This window comes from Polyodon spathula, chromosome 3 (assembly GCF_017654505.1).
Source record: "Polyodon spathula isolate WHYD16114869_AA chromosome 3, ASM1765450v1, whole genome shotgun sequence".
Lineage (NCBI taxonomy): Eukaryota > Metazoa > Chordata > Actinopteri > Acipenseriformes > Polyodontidae > Polyodon > Polyodon spathula.
The window spans coordinates 45,700,765-45,722,768 of record NC_054536.1 but is presented as its reverse complement, the minus strand read 5'-3'; the positions used below and the strand labels follow the sequence as shown (position 1 = coordinate 45,722,768).

The window sequence follows — 22,004 nt, the reverse complement described above, 5'->3', positions numbered from 1 at the left end:
CCTTTCCACAGCTTTATCCCAGGGTTGTTTTGAAAGCGTCTTGGTCTTCACGGTAGTATCTTTGACTTGAATGCACTACCCAACTGTGGGACTTTACAGAGACAGGTGTATTTAATCTGAAATCATGTGAACCACTTTTATTGCACACAGATGAACTCCATTTAACTTATTGTGTGAATTCTGAAGTCAATCGGTTGCATCTGAGCTTATTATTAATTAACTTATTTAGGAGTGTCATAGCAAAGGGGGTAAATACTTATCTAATGAAGACTTTTCAGGTTTTTATTTGTAATTGATTAGTTTTTTAAACGCCCCCCCCCCCCCCCCCCCCCCCCCCCCCCCCCCCCCCATTTTTTCACACATTGAGAGTGTTGAGTAGGTTAAGTAAATCAAAGGAAAAAAATCTTATTTAAAGATTTCAGGTTGTAACAACAAATGGGAAAAGGTCCAAGGGGGGTGAATACTTCCTATAGGCACTGTATATATATATGAAGAGTTTAGATGCAAGACGCGATATACACTATTTGAACCAAAACTGAACTAAAAGCAGTATCATTCATCTCATAGTGCCTACTTTTTGATGCTCAGAGCCCTTTGTCCTCAAAACACTATATACACCATGTTAAATATAACTCAAATGGCCATTTCTTTCCATAACTCACTATAAACCAGGCTTCTAATGTAGCAAAATCTGACATAACCACTTTTTGACCACACCTGCATTTAGCCCCTCAAACTGCAGTTGCAGAGTACAATAGGGATTTATTGTCCTAAGTTGATAAGCTTGAAGGAGACCAACACGCACAAGGGATACAAGGTAAAAGATTGAGTGCATTTCATTCACTGAGCCATCACTAATATTCAGGAACAGCAAATGCCTCAATCTTCTAAGAGAACACTTGCAGTTACACATACATTCAGAGGCTTGAGCAACCCATGCTGTGCAAATACATCATTGCAGTGCCACCTTCACTTGCAGCCTCTGAAGGATTCATTAAAACACAGTCAACAAGAGGCTATCAGGAGCTTTGTTTACAACTATGATCACTTGCCATCCACTGCATCTCTAACTACTGTGGATATTTGTCACTTGTCAAATGGGCAACAATTCTTGGCAGCAGATCCTCCAATCATGAAACATGAACTTATTCAGTCAGCAGGAAGAATGATTGCAGTCCAAACCAGACAGGACCGTTACAAAGTGACATAATGTCAAGTTTACTGCTGTGCAGAAAAGTAAAATTACTGTGGACAACAGGAATGACCAATTATCTTCCATTATCATACACCAAGAACAGGGTGTTACTTCAGGACACTATGTGTCTCTTGTTGCTGTGGGCTCTACTGGAAAATAAGTGCATGCAAATGATGCACTCATTGAAGTCAAACCATAGCCAAGGAATGCAACAAGAAAATGTTTTACAAATGCCTTACATTGACCTAAGTTCAACACCTTTATAACAAGGAGAATGTTTTTTTTTTTTCAGCATTAAAATGTGTTGGTATACTATCCTTTAGCACTGACATGCATATTTACCTTTTTAACCATTCATAATATTGTTGTTTTGTACTTACATAAATATCAATAAATCAGTAACTATCAAAACAGACATATTGTTTTCACCACTCATGGATGCACATTTGCAACTAAAAGAATACAATGTTTACACTTTCAATACTGTCCAAAAGTCTACCATTATTTTACTTTAAAATCTTTTCTCACCTTACTCTACTTATTACTCTCTTGTCTTGTCTGTCTGTCTATTTACCAAACACATTCTCTAATATCATTATTATTTGCTGGCTGGTCATCAGTCCATTGGATTCATAACCATTAAACAAACCATTTCACCCGTACTTTGTTGTCTGTTTGTTCTTGGGATTACTGCACCAGCACCGCACCTGCTATACACCTGCTACTAATTGCCACAATGGGCTAAATATCTGTCCATGTGTGCCCCGATCTACCTGTGCCTTACCTGCATGTTGTCTGTGTGTCTTCCCAAAGCATACTTGCTTGCGCCTGTGATGACGCCTCTTCCATTCCCTGTCTGTCTTTCTCTCTGTTGTAGTGCTTGTAAGGATAACCAAGAACACTTCAGTCTGTGTTGAGCACTTTTCTTGGCACATGTGTCTTAGCATCTTTATTCTGGTTAAACCCAGCTGATAAGGGAATGAGCATTTCAATGTAAAGTGAAGTGATAAATTGGAGCAATAAAAAAAGAAGCCAAGTTAGAAGCAACAATTGTATGAATGCTGGGCCCCAGCAGCTTTCCAATTGTGCCTATTTGCTTGATGCTTCACAAGGTTGCCCCTATTGCTTCTCCTAACTTGGGCTTTTGTGTTTGATATCACCACTTTAAGCAGCTGTTTCTTTTCTAACTTGTTTGTTTACATTGAAAATGTTTTTATTATAGATACACTGTAGCCTGTATAACTAGTCCTCCACCCTTTTACAACAGCTACAGCTAATTCTCAGTTTTAAGTTATTATGAACGACTGAGTGAATCTGACAGCAAATTAAAATGTAGGGATGTACTAAAATAGCTACATTTCAGAATAAAACCGTAAAAACTGAAGCCTACGTTAAGTCTTGTAGCACAGCTCGACAATGACTTTTCCTGATTTACTGAATAAAAAGGCAACAGTTCAAACAAACAAGGAACACCATATGAAGTTGAAAAAAGTTATATATATATATATATATATATATATATATATATATATATATATATATATATATATATATATATATAGCGTAAATATTAAGGTAAATAAAGCGTTTTGTTTTGTTTTTTTAGATCACGTGTGTCTTCTCGCTTCATTGAAGAAAATGTCCTGTTCTCCAAAGCAGAAAAATCCCCAGAGTTTTGGCACACAAGTAAGTTCAGGTGTTACAGATTTCTGTACCCTTGATGATTTCATGCCATTTTTTCAAAGACTTTTATTACATTGAACACTATTTCCATGTAATAAAATGAAAATGTGTTTAAAGAATATATTTTTAATCAAGGGTTTCGTGTATTGAGCAACGCAGAAGGCTAAACGTACAGTATATCTAGAAAACCTGTGGTGTTAAATGTGCTATTTTATTTTGCCCCAGAAACAGGTTTGTCTTTTTTACTTAATATTTAATATTTAATATTTGGTGCAAGCTGGCACTGCTTGAGAATTCAGCGGTGCTCAGGAACAGAAATATTGTGCGTGCACGTCCAGTGATCTTTGAAAAACTGCATAGACACAAAAAACAAAACAAAAAAAAAAACCTTAACTATTTTGTGGCCCCTCCCTCATTGAGTTCGGGCCATAGGTACATGTCTATTTTGCATTTGCCTTAATCCGCCTCCCCCTGATCGCAACAATACCCGTATTTCAATATAAATTTTAATTTCAGTAATTTCTCTGCCTAAAATACAACTATATAGAAAACCAAATTACCCGAAAGGTACTACCAAAATATAGTGAGAAAAAGGTGAGATCTATTTTTTTTATTCTTACATAAAAACCACGCCAATGTAAGTCCTAATATTACATTTTATTAGTGCGTATAGTGGGGCTGAACACATGGTAATTTAACAACTGTTGTGGAATACTGCAAAGTAGTGTTGTCATAGATTTTTCCCCAGCAGTTCGGATATATAGCTATGAAAGGTTGATGGCGATGCAACGTATCACAGTACCTGGTGTTTAAACACTATGTAAACAACCAGCCACTTCCACAGGTCGATCTCTCAATTCTGTGGGAGGGTCCAGTTTCGACAACGACTTCCTTATTTATAGCAGCAACATCGACAGTGCTGACCTCAGCGGAAGGAAACACCTTTTAAATACCGACTTTCAACTTTCGTATCTTTTCAACTTGTATCAGCATTTAGCAACTGTCTTGTTTGTGTAGCGTTAAAAAAAAGCTCTTGAAAGGTGGGCGCTTTACAAAGATTGTTTGCATTTGTACTCTGTGTCATTGACAAGGAGAGACAAAGTCTGCCATTGTACTTCCTGGTTATATAGGCGACTACAGTACCCAACAACAAGGTACATATACATCATTCTAGTTACAGGAGCTATTTAATGCCAGGTAAAGTCATACAGCCTCAGTGCGTTTAAGATTAATTTTTTCTAACTTCTAGATCATGCTAATAGTTTACATTATTTGTGTGGTTAGATCGAGCAGTACGTAGCAGATTGGCAGCTGTGTGGCACTACTAGGTAGAATCATACGAAAAGATTTACCCCAGGTATTTAAATAGATCTACACAGGTATTACAAAGCAAGTCGGTCTGATACGCGTTTATCATTTCCTAATTATGCTACAGTTAGGTTGCTAGTATGCCTTTCATTAGTATTAAAGCGTATGTTTTGGTTTTATGAAACAGTGACCCGAGGAGACAGTTAATGGAAAACTGAAGTAAAGAAAACCCCCTGAACACGAACGTTTTTCCCTGAGAACCAAATTACTCATCAGAAGATAACCCATTACGATTTGAGTGAAGAATGCCTTCTGGTAAGAAACCTGGCTTTTCTAAATTAAAAAACTATATATATATATATATATATATATATATATATATATATATATGTATTGTAATTATACTATTACTCAATACTTGTAATGTTAGTATCTTTGACTAGCATAGAACTCACTACTAATTAGAGCCTTACAGTAAGCATGGGTAACCATATCTCACTGCAATACATTACAATTCTGTCACAATGTTGTAAAAATCCCTTAATAGCAGCAAGTCACACACAGTTTTGGACATTAATCTGCACTCATGCACGCATATATACAGTACATATATGTGGAGATAATAAGCCATATAATTGTATAAACATATAAAGTTATTGATAAGTTAGGCTACATGCAATGAAACACCGAAACTCCCAATTATATCCCATCAGATGTTCTGTTGAAGAGAGCGTGTTGTGGTTGTGAAGTGTCGTACAAGTTTTAAATATCTGGGACTGTGGGCTGATGCTAAATTAATTTTTGGTAAACAAATAAATATACTTTTGTCACATTTAATTCATTTAAATGAGTGCTGTTTATTGAACACAAACATGTTTTAATAAATCCGAATTACTAGGAATCGTATTAACAAGTAGTTTATTATTGCCAGTGGTTTAACAATTATACTGTTTACCAGTCTGCTTCCATGTTGGTCTTACTGTAGGCCTAAACCACAAGATACTGTGATACGTTTCCCCTTATCCCTGCAAGAAAAAGCTAAGAATAAATCATTTCAGTGACTTACATAAATAAATAAAATGTACCTTTTGTATTGTCTAATCATGGGCATACACAATATTACTTTACTGGCCTGCTGTTTTGAGCAGTTACCTTTCTTTTGTACAATACAAAACATTTTGCAGTTATCTCTCCTACTGTAATTCTATACAAGTCAGCAGTATTGAAATGGTTAAGATCCTTTCCTGGTTGTCCCGGTTAGGCCAAAAAAAAAAAAAAAAAAAAAAAAAAAATGTGTGGTTCGGGTTACGTTGCAAAAAAAAAAAAAAAAACAGGGTAGGCAGGTAAAACGTTTCTTTTTGTTTTAATTTTTTAATTTCGTGAATAAGCAGTGTGATCATATTAAAAGTGGCAAGTGATAGTTTACAGTACATTGTTAGTAACCCCTGTTGTACTTTCATTAGTTACTGTCGTCTTTCTTCATTCTCCCCTTTTTCCACCTCACAGCTGGCTCAGTCTCATTTTGGTAGCTCTAAGGCGTGAAACCACTGGGATTAAAATATAGATGCACCATTACTGCAACACTTAATGGCTGTCAGTTCATTCTTTTGTACACTGAAAAAATATTAAGTTAATAAGTTTTGTAGTAGAGTGAAAAAAAATAAATAGAGATTAGTCCTATTAAAGAACAAATCTGCAATAATTGTATTGATTAAATTCAGAAAATAACAAAATCAAAGTGGCAATTAAGTTACGTGAAACAAGTCATAGTTTTAGCTAGTTTTGAGGATAAATCTATATAATATATATATATATTATATATATATAGATATATATATATATATAATATATCTATATATATATATATAGTAATAGTGCATTATAATATTATCATGGTACATGTCTTTAGACACTACCGCTTTTTTTTTTTTTTTAAAGAATGCATCCTTATTTGTCTTAAACAAACATGTTTTGCAATGATGTATTTGCAACATTAATATCTGAAACTGCCCTTTTTCAGTTTTGACAAAGAAAAATGTTGGACTAACCAGGTCAGAGTAAACTAGTATTCATACAGTACACATTATAAAACATTGCAACTCTGAAAGTCAATAAATTGAACCCCCCCCATGATTTTCCAGCACAGCACTGGGCACTGCCTGTAGAGCTGAATTAAAGCACTCTGCAAAACACGTCCGGTGCAGCCAGAACTAACTTTATTTAATAAATGGTTCCTGTTTCTGAAGACGTTGCTTCCCGCATTTGGATTGCAATTTTTTTATTGTTCTGTATTGAATATTGTAACGATCTGTGCATTTTGTGTTGTACTGTACTTCTGTTTCTGTGTGTTTATGTACTGTGTGTGTCTTATGTCGTTCCCATTGTTTGTAATTGTGTTTCTTTCCCTCTCTGTATTTCCCACTGTTGATTAACTCGGTCTGTGTTGCTTTGTGACCCTAGCCTGCGTGCAGGGGCATGTTCTGTGTCTTCCCTGTGATTGGCCCTTCCTGCTGTATCAGTGGTATAGTGCGTGGTCTGTGTCTGCCCTGTGATTGGCCCTTCCTGCTGTATCAGTCGTGTAGGGCATGTTCTGTGTCTCCCCTGTGATTGGCCCTTCCTGCTGTATCAGTTGTATAGTGCGTGGTCTGTGTCTGCCCTGTGATTGGCCCTTCCTGCTGTATCAGTCGTGTAGGGCGTGGTCTGTGTCTCCCCTGTGATTGGCCCTTTCTGCTGTATCAGTCGTATAGTGCGTGGTCTGTGTCTCCCCTGTGATTGGCCCTTCCTGCTGCATCAGTCGTGTTGTGCGTGGTCTGTGTCTCCCCTGTGATTGGTCCCGTCTGTGAGTCACTGTGTGTTGAAATGTTCAGTGTGTTCCCTTTGGCCCTAAGTGTGCGGCTGAGGACCATTGGGATGTGTCAGCTTTGAACAGAGGGGCGGGCTGGGGTTATAAGAGGTGTTGCGACACCCTGTTGTGGTTGTTGTCACAGTTGCAATGGCTCCTGAGTAGCTAACAGGGAGCTGTGAACTGTGTGTGTGTGACTGAGGGAAAACGGTCCTGAATAAAGCTTTTGGAACGAGAAACGAGCGTGTTTTTCTTTCCTGTTTTCTGGCTGCCTGTGAAACGCTACATTGGTGTCAGAAGTGTACCCTTGCACGCACTCGTCGGACTGTAGCCTGGTGAGTAAGTCCGGGGCGGACTTGAGGCTGGCAGGGGAGAGTGCAACGTGCATGAGGGAAGGCAGCAGCAGCGCTGGTAGGTGGCCTAATCACACGAAGACATAAGCCCGATATATGCTCCTTGCAAGGGTGCCGGCTCCTTTGTACAGCGGTGTCGGCGCTGTGCTTTAGTGCAGGCGCTCCCAGGTTCGTGCCTGCCCTCCGCCTGTGTGTGGGTTGCCTTATCCTGTGTGATGAGCCTGCTTGCGGGAACTGAGGTTCACTACAATATGTTTGTAAATAGACCCCAACATTGCATCTCAACCTTCTGGGATAAGCTATAGCATTTTCAAGAATAATGTCTACATACAGGCGTGTTAGTGATATGAGCGAGTTTCTGAAAATGATTTAATGATTTAATCAGTGGTTTAATTTCCTGTAAAGGGTGAAAGGACTATTTCTATGTACTGGTAAAACATTTGTAAAGAGTACCGGGAAAACAGTTTGTCAAGGTAATTTTATATTTTGATTTTCTAAACGATTTTAGGCTAATTATAATATCATTTATATTTTAATTAGTTTCCCTCCTCCCAGCTGCTTCTTGTCCAGTTACTAATATTAATATTTAAATTAAAAAAACTTGGAACTTAATTTAGGTCCTGTTCACGTGACTTAGGGGTGATTGCCATGGTAACATTAGGGGTGGTCGTTCCATAACATTAGCTTTATTTGGTGCAAGTATAATAATAATAATAATAATAATACTTAGTAGAAACTCTTCCAGCGAGCATAGCAGACAGCGAAAGTGGGTTCACATACCTGTCAACGTTTAGTAAATAAGGGAGCTTTTGTAAACTGAAATCTAATGGCCCGAGTTTAAGCAAGTAACTGCGTAACACAAAGACATACAACTATTCCACTGTATTAGTTGGTGGTAGAATAAGAGTATGAACTCGATCAGACTGGTTATACGCTGCTCCTGTAGTGGCTTTTTATGAGTACAAAGCTGTAACATAATAATAGCAGTCATTTATTTTCTTTAAACGGATGTTTGTTTAATCGTTCTGATTATGTGTTTTAAATATGTTAAATATATATATATATATATATATATATATATATATATATATATATATATATATATATAATATATATATATAAAAAAAATATTATATTATTTATTATTTATTTATTTATTTTTTTTTTGCTGCCTTTGTGTACATTTAACATGTTTTGAGATAACAATATAAACAAACACATAGGTATTATCCCAGTAATACAGTAGGCCTAGTGGTAAGAAATTTGTTACTTTTGCTTTCAGATTTTTGTACATTTTAGTAGTTGATTATGTACAGAAGTAGCTGACAGCAGTTAAATGGATGTTAAAATGTGTGTATGTTAATTGGATTGTTAGGGAACATCAAAATAAATTAAGTACCTGCTTAACTTTTTTCGTGGAACAGTATTTGAAAGGTATCAGCTGAAATGGTTTTGATGTTAAAGTATTCCTTTACAATGCATACACATTTACATTTAAGTGCTTTCAATCCAGGAAAATTATTTGACAACCATGAAGAGTTTTCAAAGTTATTCAGCTCATCTGAACAATTTTTAGTAATTTCAGAATACAGTATTTACAAGGCAACCCATAGTGATTTGTGGCAAATTGTGATGTGGTTGCATTTTTCAAACAGTGCAAAACAACTGCTGGTGCTTGATACTCCAGATGCCGACAATTTCTATGTTTGCGTGAGGTCTCTGGAAAATCGCATCTTTCAGAGTGATATTGAAAAATGTAGCCTGTTATCAGCAAAAAATATTTAGGGTCTGGTGGAAAAAAATAAGGATGATCGGGTAACCCAAACAACACATTTTTTAAATTTTTTTATTTGTCCTTATTAATGAATGCTGCTGTTATTATTTTGTGGTGTATTATTCCCCATCTCTCCAACTTGAGTATTGTGATTAACAATTCCACAGTTTATCCTGGCAAAAAACTTTATATCTGCCCTAGATATATGGCACAAACTGCATAAGACTCTTATACTGCTGTATTTTGCTTACTGAATATGTGCTTGCAAGTGGCATGGTTATTACAATTGATTTTCAGATTAACCATAACTAGGCACTGTTATTCATCTCCAATAATGTAAGGACATAAAAAGAAACTCCCGGCATCTGGAAACCGACTGGCAAGTCCTGTACAATTAATATTCAAAAACACAGGCTTCATACAGGTTGCAAGTGGTTTGCCATTCAAATGCAGGTGTTTTTCAATTGTTAAGGTTATAGGTACATACTGAATAATATACATTTGTCCTTTAAGCCACAAGCCTAGTGTATTACAGCGCAGTTGTCACAAACAGTTTCATTAAGTCATTAAAAATAATCTGTTTTGAGTGGAATACATATTTATTCTAATTATGTAAAGCACAGTTTAATCTAAGAGAATGTTTGCTGTACTTCAAACAGTTCTTAATTATTATTATTTTTTTTTTTTAATGTTACAGTGATTGCAAAATGGACAGTACTAGTCTGAATTAACCAGGTTAAAGTCAAATACTGTCATAATAGTTGAGTTACAAAATACACAAGAGTATCAACTTGGTAAAGGTTGATAAATAATAATTTTGAACTGTCTGGCAACATACATAACTGAAGATACCGTAAGAAACATGAAAAACATCTTACATTTGTTAAGACAGAAGCACTACCCTTACAGGACGGACAAGATATACTGTTGCTTTGCTCAGTACATTTGCCAGCTGCTTTTTTCCTTATATAGAATTAGAACTGTCACTTGGTAAAAAAAATTAGTCAGTTAACTAATGGCCATAAATTGAGTAACCGGTAGATTAATCCATGCGCATTTCTAATAAAGTTGACACTCTTTCAGCGGCTGTCCTGCAAAGTAATACTTTTTTTTTTAATTAATATTATTTGGTAATTAATATCATCCTATTAAAGCAGATTTAGGGACCTGATAACTCACGCAAGCCCCAAGGGCCAGAGCAGCATAGTTATGGGTACTGTTTAATCATTCTGGGTTAACCCCATAACAGCAAAATTATTAGCAATGCACAAACACAGAAACAAAAAACACTCAGAGGTTTATAAGTAAATCAACGGTTTATTATGTTGGTCAGGATAAATGCACCACGCTGGTTAGAAATCACACGACTAACTTTGCAGACACGGTTTGGTAATCATTTAAATCAACGTAAATAAACATTCCAGTTCCAAATACATATATACTTCCATAGCACACTATCAGCAATCTGTGTACAAAACAATGCAAGTTATGATTTTCAAATCAAATCAGCACTTCCCTAAATAGCAGCACATATTTCTCTCTCTAACCAGAATGCACTTGTAATGCATGATTTAAATTGGGGGGGGGGGGGATCTTTAGTTGATTAATTGGTCCGATTTAATCTGTTAATCGGAACAGACGTTTCTCTCTCTCTCGCTGTCTCTCTCGCTCTCTAAAATTAACCTACTACACAATGTTATGTCTCAAGTTGGTTTTGAGCCATAGTGCATTATTGGCTCAAAACTAATAAGAGGCATGTTTTTGTGTGGTAATATATTCTGACCCATATTATTATTTTATATATTCTGTTTCTTACCTTTACCTTCTTTATTAAGCTGTTTTTGTTTGGCTGTTTTTTGTTTCTTTGTTTAAACTGCAACGGCTGCTCTGGAAAATGCTGCATTCGCAGTTATTCCTGCGCAGGTTACTCGAAGCGCTGCTAAAATGCTCCAGAGAGAGAAGTTGGCTCAAAGTGGTCCCCATTTTGTTTTTATACTGACAAGATGAAATTCTAAACTTTTCCAGGTATCTGGTGACATGCTCTCGTTTTTCCCACTGAACACCAATACGATGTGAGGTTTATGTCAGTAATCTTTTTCTTTTTGTATTTTCATTTTCTTGCTCTTTTAAAAACATTTATTTAAATTGTTCTGTCATTGGTGTGAAGCTTGTTTTTTCAAATTGTCCTTCTTGTTTGTTTTGAATGTATCCTATTATCTGCTTTATACAGTTGTTGTAGTTCGTGATAAATATGATGGCTGTTTGCATTAAGTGTCACAAGCAGGCAAGCATTGCACACAGAAGAATAAAAAATATTGGCCGTGTTGTGACAAGCTGGCTTTAGTGGTGACGTCAGACCAGAAAGGAACACACAGCAGCACTGAAATGGTGAATGAAACGTGCTGTTGCACATATTTAATAAACATACAGAAAATAAAAGGTTTGAAACACAAAACACAACAACAGAACGGCGTGGTGGCCAAACAAACAGACAGACAGACAGACAGACAGACAGACAGAGTGGACGAACACTAAACAAGGTTCGTGCGAGGCCTCTCTCACAAGTAGCAGTTGTTATTTTAGATTTTATTTAAAATTAACTCTCTCTCTCTCACCCCTTCTCCACTTCCCGAACACACAACCCCGAGTGGGTGAAAACGTGCACCTTTTATACATCTGTACCGAAACTCGATTGCTAAACAGTCATTCAGTTGGAGTCTCGGTACATCTGCATGTGAATTAATTAGTGTATTCCTGTGACACACATTATACACATTTTATCTGCATGTGAAGTGATCTGCAATCCTTGTGCAAAATACAAAATCTTAAATACAAATCTACATTTTACATTACTAGTGCTCATAACCTACCCTCGGCAACCCTAGGGGGATAGAAAAGAGACACAAACAGGTCCAGCAATGCGGAGCAGCAGGCAACCCCAGGCGGTACGAGGCAGGCAGGCATCCTTGGGCAGAGCGAGGCAGGCATCCACGGGCGGTGGCAAACTCGGCTGCAGCTCCTGGCCTTTGGGTGGTGGAGGTAGCTCCAGCTCTTCTGGTGGTGAAAGTGGGCGTGGCAAGTAGTCCTGCAACCAAAAGTCCAGTTTTTATCACCCACATAAAACAGACACAGTTTCTACGGTGTGTGAATTTAACTGCTTGTGGTGCTAAGACAGTTGCTAGTTAAAAGTGAAGTGCTGGTGTCCTGGTTTGATGCTGGCCTGCAGCTGCAGTCAGACTAGTCAGACTAACAGAACACTCACGTTTTTTAGGAAAATACAGGGACTACTAGGTTGTTTCTAACCATTTACAAAAACAGATTTCTTTTCTACACCCCTGTTTATACCCTCGCTCATGACCCCTTGGTTAACGAGCGTATCCGCTCTTCCAGTCCATGGATGCCATGCCATGCCATTTCCCATTCGGGTCATTGAGTTTTGGTACTGTAGCTCAGTCCCTTTTCTAGCCGGCCGACTTCCACCTACTCACAGGAATAAAGTGTCATTTCTTTTAGTCCAGGGTACTCTGTTCCCTTTATCTAGCACCCTCTCAGGTCGGGATGGAGATCTAACGGCAAGCGTCATTCAATCTCTGTCACAGACCAGAAAGAATATCTTCCTTTCAGTAATTAAAACTTTCAGAAGAGCCGGTAAAGACAAAGGCAAACAGTACCCACGCATTATCGACATGAATCTGATGCACTGTCACTGGACACCGCGATCCAGTTGTTCCTCCCGATGCAAGTCTTTTACCCAGAGCAAATCCTGAACACTAGACCCTATTGGTACTCCTTTTAACCAATGGACTTACATTTCCTCGGTGAAAGGATGTCTAAACTAAGCAGTACAACCAGTCTCTCACAACGCTATACAAACCACTGCTTGAGAAGTGCAGCGGTGCACCTACTTTCAGAAGCCAGGCTACATCAAGGGAAATATTGTCTGTAACTGAACAAAGATCTGAAAGCAGTTGCTTAGCTACTGGACTCCAACACTGTAAAACAGAAAACAGTGGAGTATATTTCATGGGAACACGTCATGGTTTATATATTTGTATTACCATATTTAATGTTCGCTATCCGGGGGTTCCCCAAGCATCCATTGGATTTTCACCATTTGACCTTTTATGCCAGCGACACCCTAGAGGATTGCTAAACATTGTGAAATAAACGTGGGAAAGTAAACTAACCCTACACCGCAGTGTAACTGAACACATTTCACAAATGCAAGACTGGATTGCAGCTATTATGCCCATTGTTAGGGAGCACATGAGACACGCACAGGCGGCCCAGAGACATTTTTATAATAAAAAGGCAAGGGTCAGGGTTTTTCGGCCAGGAGACAGAGTACTGGTTTTAGTGAAATTTCTAGCTACCTGGCAAGGGCCATATGAAATAATCGAGCAGGTAGGAGAGGTAAATTATAAAGTACGGCAACCCGGAAGCCAGAGCAAATTTATCATGTAAACCTGTTAAAAGCCTGGAAAAATAGGGAAGTATTAATGGTCATAGAAACAAACCCTGTTTTGAGTAGTAAATCCGCAGAAACAATTGCTATATAGCCGACACGCTTTCAGACAAACAGAAGGAGGAAGTACGGGAGTTTATATCCCAAAACAGGGACCTATTTTCAACCCTTCCAGGGAGAGCTGAAATAGTGACACGTGATATTATAACTGAGCCAGGGGGAAAAAAAATAAAAATACACCAGAAACCCTATCAAGTACCACAAGCTAGAAGAGAAGTAATTCACAAGGAGGTGAAAAAAATGCTTAAATTTGGCGATTATTGAAGAATTGTACAGTGAGTGGAGTAGCCCAGTCGTGTTAGTACCCAAACCCGATGGTTCATGGTGTTTTTGCAATGATTCTAGGAAAGTAAATGGTATATCCAAATTTGATGCTTATCCCATGACCTGGGTAGATGAGCTAATAGATCGACTCAGCGGGGCTAGATATCTTACAACACTAGACCTCACAAAGGGTATTGGCAGGTTCCACTAACTAGGCAATCAAAGGAAGAAAACTGCATTTTCCATACCAGTTGGGTTATTTCAGTACAAGGTATTGCCGTTCGGGCTACCTGGGGCACCGGCTACATTCCAACGAATGATGGACCGAATTTTGAGACCACATCGGCAATATGCGGCTGCTTATATTGACGATGTTGTAGTCCACAGCGCAGACTGGGACACACATCTCCTGACAGTACAAGCAGTGTTAGACTCCATTCGTAAGGCAGGGCTAGCCGCTAAACCCACAAAGTGCTCTGTCGGGCTAGAAGAGTCAAAACACTTGGGGTACACGATTGAACGGGGATTGGTTAAGCCACAGGTCAGTAAAGTGGAGGTTACATAGAAATTGCCAAGACTCCTTAACAAAAAACATGTTTATGCTTTTCTGGGTTAACGGTATTACAGAAGGTTTATCCCTCTATAGCAGGCCTCCTGATAGGCTTAACTAAGGGAAAGGGTCCAACGATGATAAAATGGAGTAAGTTTATTGTACAAACTGATGCATCTGAGGTGGAGTTAGAAGCCATATTATCACAGGAGATTGGGGTGGAGGAAGACCCAGTTGTATTTCTGAGCTGAAAAGTCAAACCGCAGAGAAAAGTTACACGATTGTTGAAAGAGAGTGCCTTGCTTTTAAATTGGCCTTGGAGTAGTTTAAGATACTATCTGCTAGGAAGACAACTTAAATTAATCACAGATCATGCTCCCCTCACCTGAATGCACCAAAACCGAGAAAAAATACAAGGGTAACACGCTGGTTTTTAAGCTTACAAACTTTTAATTTAGAAATAGAACACAGGGCAGGGAGCCGACAGGGCAACGCAGATAGACTTTCATGTATTCACAGTTTTTTATTTTTTATCAGGGTCGCTCGCCCTGTCAGAGCTGAGGGGTAGAATGTGTAATATAGCATGGGGTAGTGAATGGGAGGTATGTAGAACTGCATTTATTACAGAACCCATGTCTATTATAAGGAACATATAGTCATGTTATGTTAAAGCCCATAAAGGAAACTACATCTTCCAGAAGACCTGGTGGAGGGAACTGAATTAAGGCACACCTGTTGGGAATTAAGGGATCAATATATAGAGGGAGAGGGGATAGTTTTTTGAAAGAGGGAAACTGGAGATGAGCTTAGGGGTGAGAAGGATGGAGAGAAAATTAAGAACATTAAAGAAAAAAACAAAAAAAAAACGAAAGGAAAAGAAGAAAGTTTGGGGGAGAACCGAAAACGAGTTGGTCGTCTGTTTAGTAGCAGAGGGAAAACCTGAGTTAGTTGGTTAGTTAGCGCTCCAAAAGGAGTTGGTCATTTGTTTTGTTTTGTTTATTTTATTGTTTGTTTATAAATAATAAAAATACAGGCCCAGCTCTGTTCTCTGGTGCTTTTTTAAACACACAATGACAGCGGAAAAAGGTCCTGAACTGTGGCAAAGCACCCCCCATTGTCAGAATCTCTCTCTCTCTCTCTCTCTCTCTCTCTCTCTCTCTCTGTCTGTGTGTGTGTTTGTACTACATTGGTAAATAAATATCAAGAAACAATCGGATGTAAGTAGATATTATATACACTTTTATTTAATCAAAGTACAGTTGTATAATAATTTGTTGTAACAATACAAATTTATTTTTGGTTTTGAAACTTTAAATAAAACAATATGGGACAATTCGTATCCCCAAACACCACAGTGTGACCGCCGCTCGTTTCTTCCACCGATACCGAACGACTCATCTGTGTGTTTTTGGCACTCCAGGAAATGACAAAGACGCATATACAACTCTTTAGACATGCGTACATTTTTTTATCCAGTCATTTGGAAACCACTGAAGTTGTTTCCACAAACCTTCTGGCGGAAAACAGGAAACAGTGTTTTTCTGATGCTGTTTTTTTTGTTTGTTTTTTTGGGTAATAATAATACGTGATGATCATGATAATAATAGCATCAGTAAGAAACAAACTTAAATGAAATGGTTGCAGTAACTGCATTAGTTAAATGTATGGTTAAAACCAGGATTAACTGAGATTAATTATGTTAATCTCAAGATTAATCATGATCAATTTTTTTTGTTGCTTGACAGTCCTTATGTACACCAGGGAAGAACTTTTCTTTTGACATTATTTCAGTTTTTCAGCACCAGAATTTTTTATTCTATACCTTTTGTTTATATAGGTTAATATTTTTTTTTTCTCAAACTTTTCAGAGATTGAGTATTTTATGAGCTTTCTTGGATGTTGTTTTTGTTTTATAATTCAATGTGAATTTAGATTGTGTGAAAACAAGCATTAAGGACATGTGATTTTATAGCATAGTGTTCATTTAAGTAATAACTTTACATAATTATACCCATCCCAACTCACTACTGTTCAAACAAACACAGCTCTGTCATTATTTTACCAATTTTTTTGACAAAGAGGTTAATCCCCATTGCCTTCTGTGCTTCAGGGGATTTCAGATTTAAAAAAAGAAATAATCTTGTGGTAGGGTTAATCTTGTTGCAGGAATGCATTTTTTTAAACAGGATTAATTATTACAGGTCTGCTTTGAGAAAGTACACATTGGGTCTATTTGCTAAATGGAACAGTATAGTAAAATACTTCATTAGCAAAGAGTTGGATAAGCACCAAATAAATAATATTAATTTTCAGCCTGAGAAACATAAAGCAGCTGATTATGTTGTAAATGGCTAGGCAGTTTGTACTAGAGCTGGAGGCAATAATAGCAAAGCACTTGCCTATTACTTTTACTTGTTGCTCTGCTTAGGTTTGACTTTATAATCTGAGGCCCACACATTATTTAACTTTTATCAGTACACACACACACACACATACAGTGCCTTGCAAAAGTATCCAGACACTTCCTATGGTGTCCCTTTTTTTTATACTTGAATGCTCAAACTGAAGACTTCTAAGGGTAAGATAAGTTACAGTAAATGTCAGCAAAAACTAAAGAGAAAAAACTGAAATATGTTGATTTAGACCCGTCATCTCAATATTCGGTGGAAGCACCTTTGGCAGCAATTACAGCCACATGTCTTTTTGGGTAAGTCTCTACCAACTTTGCAAACCGGCTTGGTGCAATTTGTGCCCATTCTTCTTGGCAGATTTGCTCAAGCTCTCTTAAGTTTCTTGGGGATCGCTTATGGACAGCAGTTTTCAAGTCTTTCCACAGATTCTCAATAGGATTCAAGTCAGGACTTTGACTTGGCCACTGAAGGACATACTCTTTCTTATTCTTAAGCCACTCCAGTGTAGCTTTGACCTTGCTCTCTGGATCATTGTCCTACTGAAAGGTGAATTTTCACCCCTGTTTTAAGTCTTTAGCAGACTGACACAGGTTTTCCTCTATGTGTAACTGCAGTGAAAAAGACGCAGCGTTGAGCGTCGTTTATTCAAACAACAAAAATAAAAAAAAAAATGCTTTAAACAGAAAACACACTGCTCACAGAGCACAGAAAACAAAAAGGTAAAGAAAAATAATCACGAACACAAATAATACAGGTCCGGCTGGGCGTTAGCATTCACGGATCGTATACTTTTTAATTTCTCTCTCCTCTCTCGCTCTCGTTCCTCCTCTCGAACAACCTTCCAGAGTGCAGAGAGCTACAGGTTTATATGCAGGTGACCGTCTCCCAATTGGCAACAAATTAATCACTTTAATTAATGTGGATGGGCTTCCCATCCACGCAGCAACAAATACAAAAACAAAATACAGCCCCGCTGTCAAAACAATAGACGTCATTTTTACACATAACAAATACAATAAACAAAACACACGGCGTTCCGCCATATGGCCGGCAGCTCCCCTTTGTAGGGCTCTGGCCACCGTACTTCTTGACACGATAGTGCGGCTGGGGGAGCTGGTCTCCTGACCTCCCCCCCACCCCTTCTTTATAGCCGACAGCCCCCTTTTGTGAGGCGTCGGCCCTTGTGCTTCCTGCGGTCCTGCAGGACTAGCAGCGGCCCCAGGCGGCGCAAGCCAGGCAGCGGCCCCAGGCAGCGGCCCCAGGCGGCGCCAGCCAGGCAGAGGAGAGACAGGCACCCCCAGGCGAAGCGGGACCCTCTGTGTTGACAGGGAGACATGCTGTGTTGGGTCTGTGTCATACGCAACGCTTGGCATTTAGACCAGAAAGATCCAATTTGGTCTCGTCTGACCACAACACCTTTTGCCACATTTTTGCAGGCTCACTCAGGTGCTTTGTTGCAAACTCCATGCAGGCTTTGAGATGGCTTATTTGTAGTAATGGCTTCCTTCTTGCCACCCTGCCATACAGGCTACATTTGTGAAGTGTTCTGGATATTGTTGACTGATGCAGGATAACACAATGCATGTGTGTTGTGTTGCATTAACATGACTTTGTTGGTTGGCTTGGTTTCGTGCCTCCAGCCCAACTACAGCTGTCATGTGTTAGCCCTTAATTTACAAGCTGCTGTTTTGACTGCATCTGAGTGCAATTCATGAAAATTCCCATGAAACGACTACATTTTAGACACTCAAACTATATATAACAGAGTTTATACCTTTTTTTTACTTGGATATCTTATCCATGTATTAATTTTTTTCCTGCTTCTGTAGCTGAGTTTTTATTTAACCCTTTGTGGTCCTATGTTTGACGTCATCAAAAAGACGTAAAGCACAGGTCTCTACTCGTTTTTTTTCTCCAGAAAAAGCAGAGAAAACCTTTCAATAGTCGAGTGAGACCGAAAATGAAGCTGAAAAAAGGGTGTATCTCATACTCCCATGCACTACAGAGATAACACAGACATAAAGGGGAGGGGAGGGGGGGGGGGGGGGGGGGGGGGAGAGCGAGCAAACAACAAAACATGAAAACTGTACTTTATTTGTACTTTTGTCTCATTCCTATTAATGTGCGCCTTGCTTTGGGATGTAACTTAATGGGCTGCTAAGGAAACACAGTGTAGAGGCCTTTATTATTAGTAGCCTTGTAGCAGGGCAGTACGAAAGCCCTGCTTAAATGTTCAGGTTTATTTTTAGAACGGGGTCTCCCCCTCTGCCCCTGTGTTATTTTGTGTTTGCATTATGATTTATTTATTTGTTTATATATAGAGATGTCTGCGAAGCCATGTATTTGTTATTGTTTTTATATGATGGCGAAGCGCCACGTTTTGTTTTTGTTTAAGCGTGTTCTGGCAGAGGCAAGGTAGGCCCTTGTCCTCTGCCAGGAGTAATTAATAATTAGTGGCCACAGTATATTAACATGCAGCACTCTCGGTTCCGGCTGGCGTGTTTGAGAGGCGGAACGAGAGCGGAGAGAGAAGAGAAAACGAAACTAAAAAGATATAGGAACAGTGAAGGTGATCGCCCAGCATGACCTATATTTGTATTTTGTGTTCGAGATTTGTTTTTAATTTTTTGTTTTCGCTCTGTGAGCAGTGTTTTCTTTTTAAACATTTTTTGTTCTTTAATAAACGGCTCACGCCACGTCTTTTTGAAACTGCAGATACCTTTGTTTTTGTTCGTCCTTCTTCTGGATTGACGTCACCGCTCAGCCATTTCCTGCCACAGGCCTTTATTTAAGTGTGTTTGTTAACACTTTTATATCTTTTGATTCAGTGTAATCAGAAATAGACAAAAATGGCAGTAATCATCCATTTTAAGAAATGTTTAATTTTGTGCATTATAGCAGATGCAGGGATTCTGCTTTCAGTTAAGTACAACTGTGAGGATGTTGAAGCAGGGACAGCTTAAGGCTAGATTTGCTTTTTGACAGTATTTTGTCTGCAAGATGTTTTAACCCTTTCCCCTTCATTAGTGACTGCTGACACTTCAAGGCAACTGGTATTGATGATTTTTGATTGCCTGCACATATCTGCTGCATATGACATCTTTGTAATGCAGCCTGCAGAGATGCTTTCTTTTAATTCATTATTCTAGTAGAAGGCTATAGAAGTATGTGGAAGGGCAATTTATTTTATTTCTTATGAAATATTTTAACGATTGTTTTTTAAAGCAAACAACCTGTTAATTAAATCAGGAATGCAGTTAGTTTTATTAGAAACTGGGGATATATGAAGGTGCCTTGCGTGTCTCACTTTCCGGTTGGGTCATATGTTGCACTTGCATATGTCAAACTTATATTTTTATGTGTGCATACAGTGGATGTGAGCTATGATAATTTTCCAGTAGCTCTAATGCTGCAATATTTTATTACATGATTTATGACATTTTAGAAGTATCGCGGTTGCTTATTTTCTGTATTACGGTAGCCTGCCTGTATGTAGCAGCATGTGTGGCTAACCGACTTTGACTACAGTACATTTATCGGTGACAGTTACCAAGAGCCTATTAGGTGGGAGTTGGAAGTTTCAGGGGAGTACTGTACCAGTGAATCACGAGTGTGTATTGGTTGTTAAGGGGTGGGACAATGCTAGTGTGACAGTTAAATCCAGTAGTGTGATATAGATGTTTTTCTGCATCAAAAATTACCTCAGAATCAATTTGATTTTTTTTTTTTTCTCACTGTAACTAACTTGCTTGTTTGTAATTTTTCTGCAAGTGAAACCGAAACTAAATCTTTTCATAGATAGTAAGCACATTGTCTGTTTGTTCGGTATTAAGTATGGGAATTACAATTGAACTAAAAACAAAACAACAAAACCATCTGTAAGAACTGCTGTTCTGTACGTAGTTTATCTTGCATTTTCTTTCAGAACTGTACTACCATAAAATAAAATGTGCTTACTCTGTGTGTGTACATTAAGTTTGTAATTTACATGCTAGATTGAGGCTTCCGTCTCTCGGGGGAGTTACATATACATAGTCAGTGTTGCGCGTTTATCTGTTTTGTGTGTTTTTTTTAGTAGGGGGTGAAAAAATACCTTAATATTTCTTTATTGATAGCAGTGTTTATTTGAGGACAGCCTCTATTATAAAGCTGACCTATGACTGCGGTGTCAATACGAGGGCGTCTTGAAGTCAAGGACGGCGTCAAATTAAAGTAACACGGTAAGTTCATTGGTGTCTCATTTAATGTTAACCCCTGAAAGACAGGGGATGCCAAATATTATTAGCTTACATTGTTTTTTCTTTTATTTTAAAAAAAATAAAAACAAGTAAACAAACAAGTGATCTAACTGAAAGTCTTTGAATCAACACACTGTTGGTTCTTTTAACCCAGGACGACTTACACTTGTATACAAAATATACATATCAAGAATTACAGTACAGAAGATCAAGATACAAAATACAATGACTTTAGTCCTAATAAGAGCAAATACAAAACACAGTATGATTTGATATCGGGGCAGTTCAAGAGCAGGTAATAGTGTTGCTAGTTACATCAGGGTTAGATACGAGTGCAGGTGAAATACAAAGTACTACAGATTGGGTTGAGTGCAGGATTAAATACAGTAAACTAGGGAGTAGATAAGTGCAGGTTAAAGTGCATTAAAGGCAGAGTGCTATATTGTCCAGAAGGGAAGAGTTGAGTTTTACAGGTGTTGTCTGAAGAGGTGTATCTTGAGGAGGCGCTGGAAGGTTGTCAGGGACTGGGCAGTCCTGACATCCATAGAAAGGTCGCTCCACCAGCGTGGGTCGTGGGTGGAGAAGGAGCGGGCTGTGGAAGCAGGGGAGCATAGCTGAGGTTCTTTTTTCAATATGTCTACAGATTGACATCCTAGTTGATTTTGGTTAAGAATCAATTTTCAAGAAAAACTTTCTCAGAATAATAAGGTAAACACCGCAAATACCCAAACTGACTCAGGAAGAGAAGGGATATACTTGCCACTTCCAAAATTTAAATTATGAAAGGTATCCGTGGCTTACCGGTAGCTGTCAGTTTAAAAAAAAAAATAAATAATAAAAAAGTATGCTACTGGAACTGTA

At 38.3% G+C, this 22,004-nt stretch overlaps 1 protein-coding gene across 3 annotated transcripts in view; it reads left to right on the top strand.

Moving 5' to 3' along the window:
- The first annotated feature begins 3,730 nt into the window (after positions 1-3,730).
- The window catches only part of efr3a (EFR3 homolog A (S. cerevisiae)), a 273,730-nt gene continuing 255,456 nt past the window's right edge, over positions 3,731-22,004 (top strand). The window contains exons 1-2 of one of the 3 annotated variants that reach the window (XM_041245312.1): positions 3,731-3,918; positions 4,374-4,501. In XM_041245312.1, coding sequence (XP_041101246.1) covers positions 4,492-4,501 — 10 coding nt within the window. In that variant the 5' untranslated portion in view covers positions 3,731-3,918; positions 4,374-4,491. Of the gene's footprint in view, positions 4,076-4,373; positions 4,502-22,004 lie in introns of all 3 variants that reach the window. The other 2 variants (XM_041245313.1, XM_041245314.1) reach the window with 2 other exon arrangements.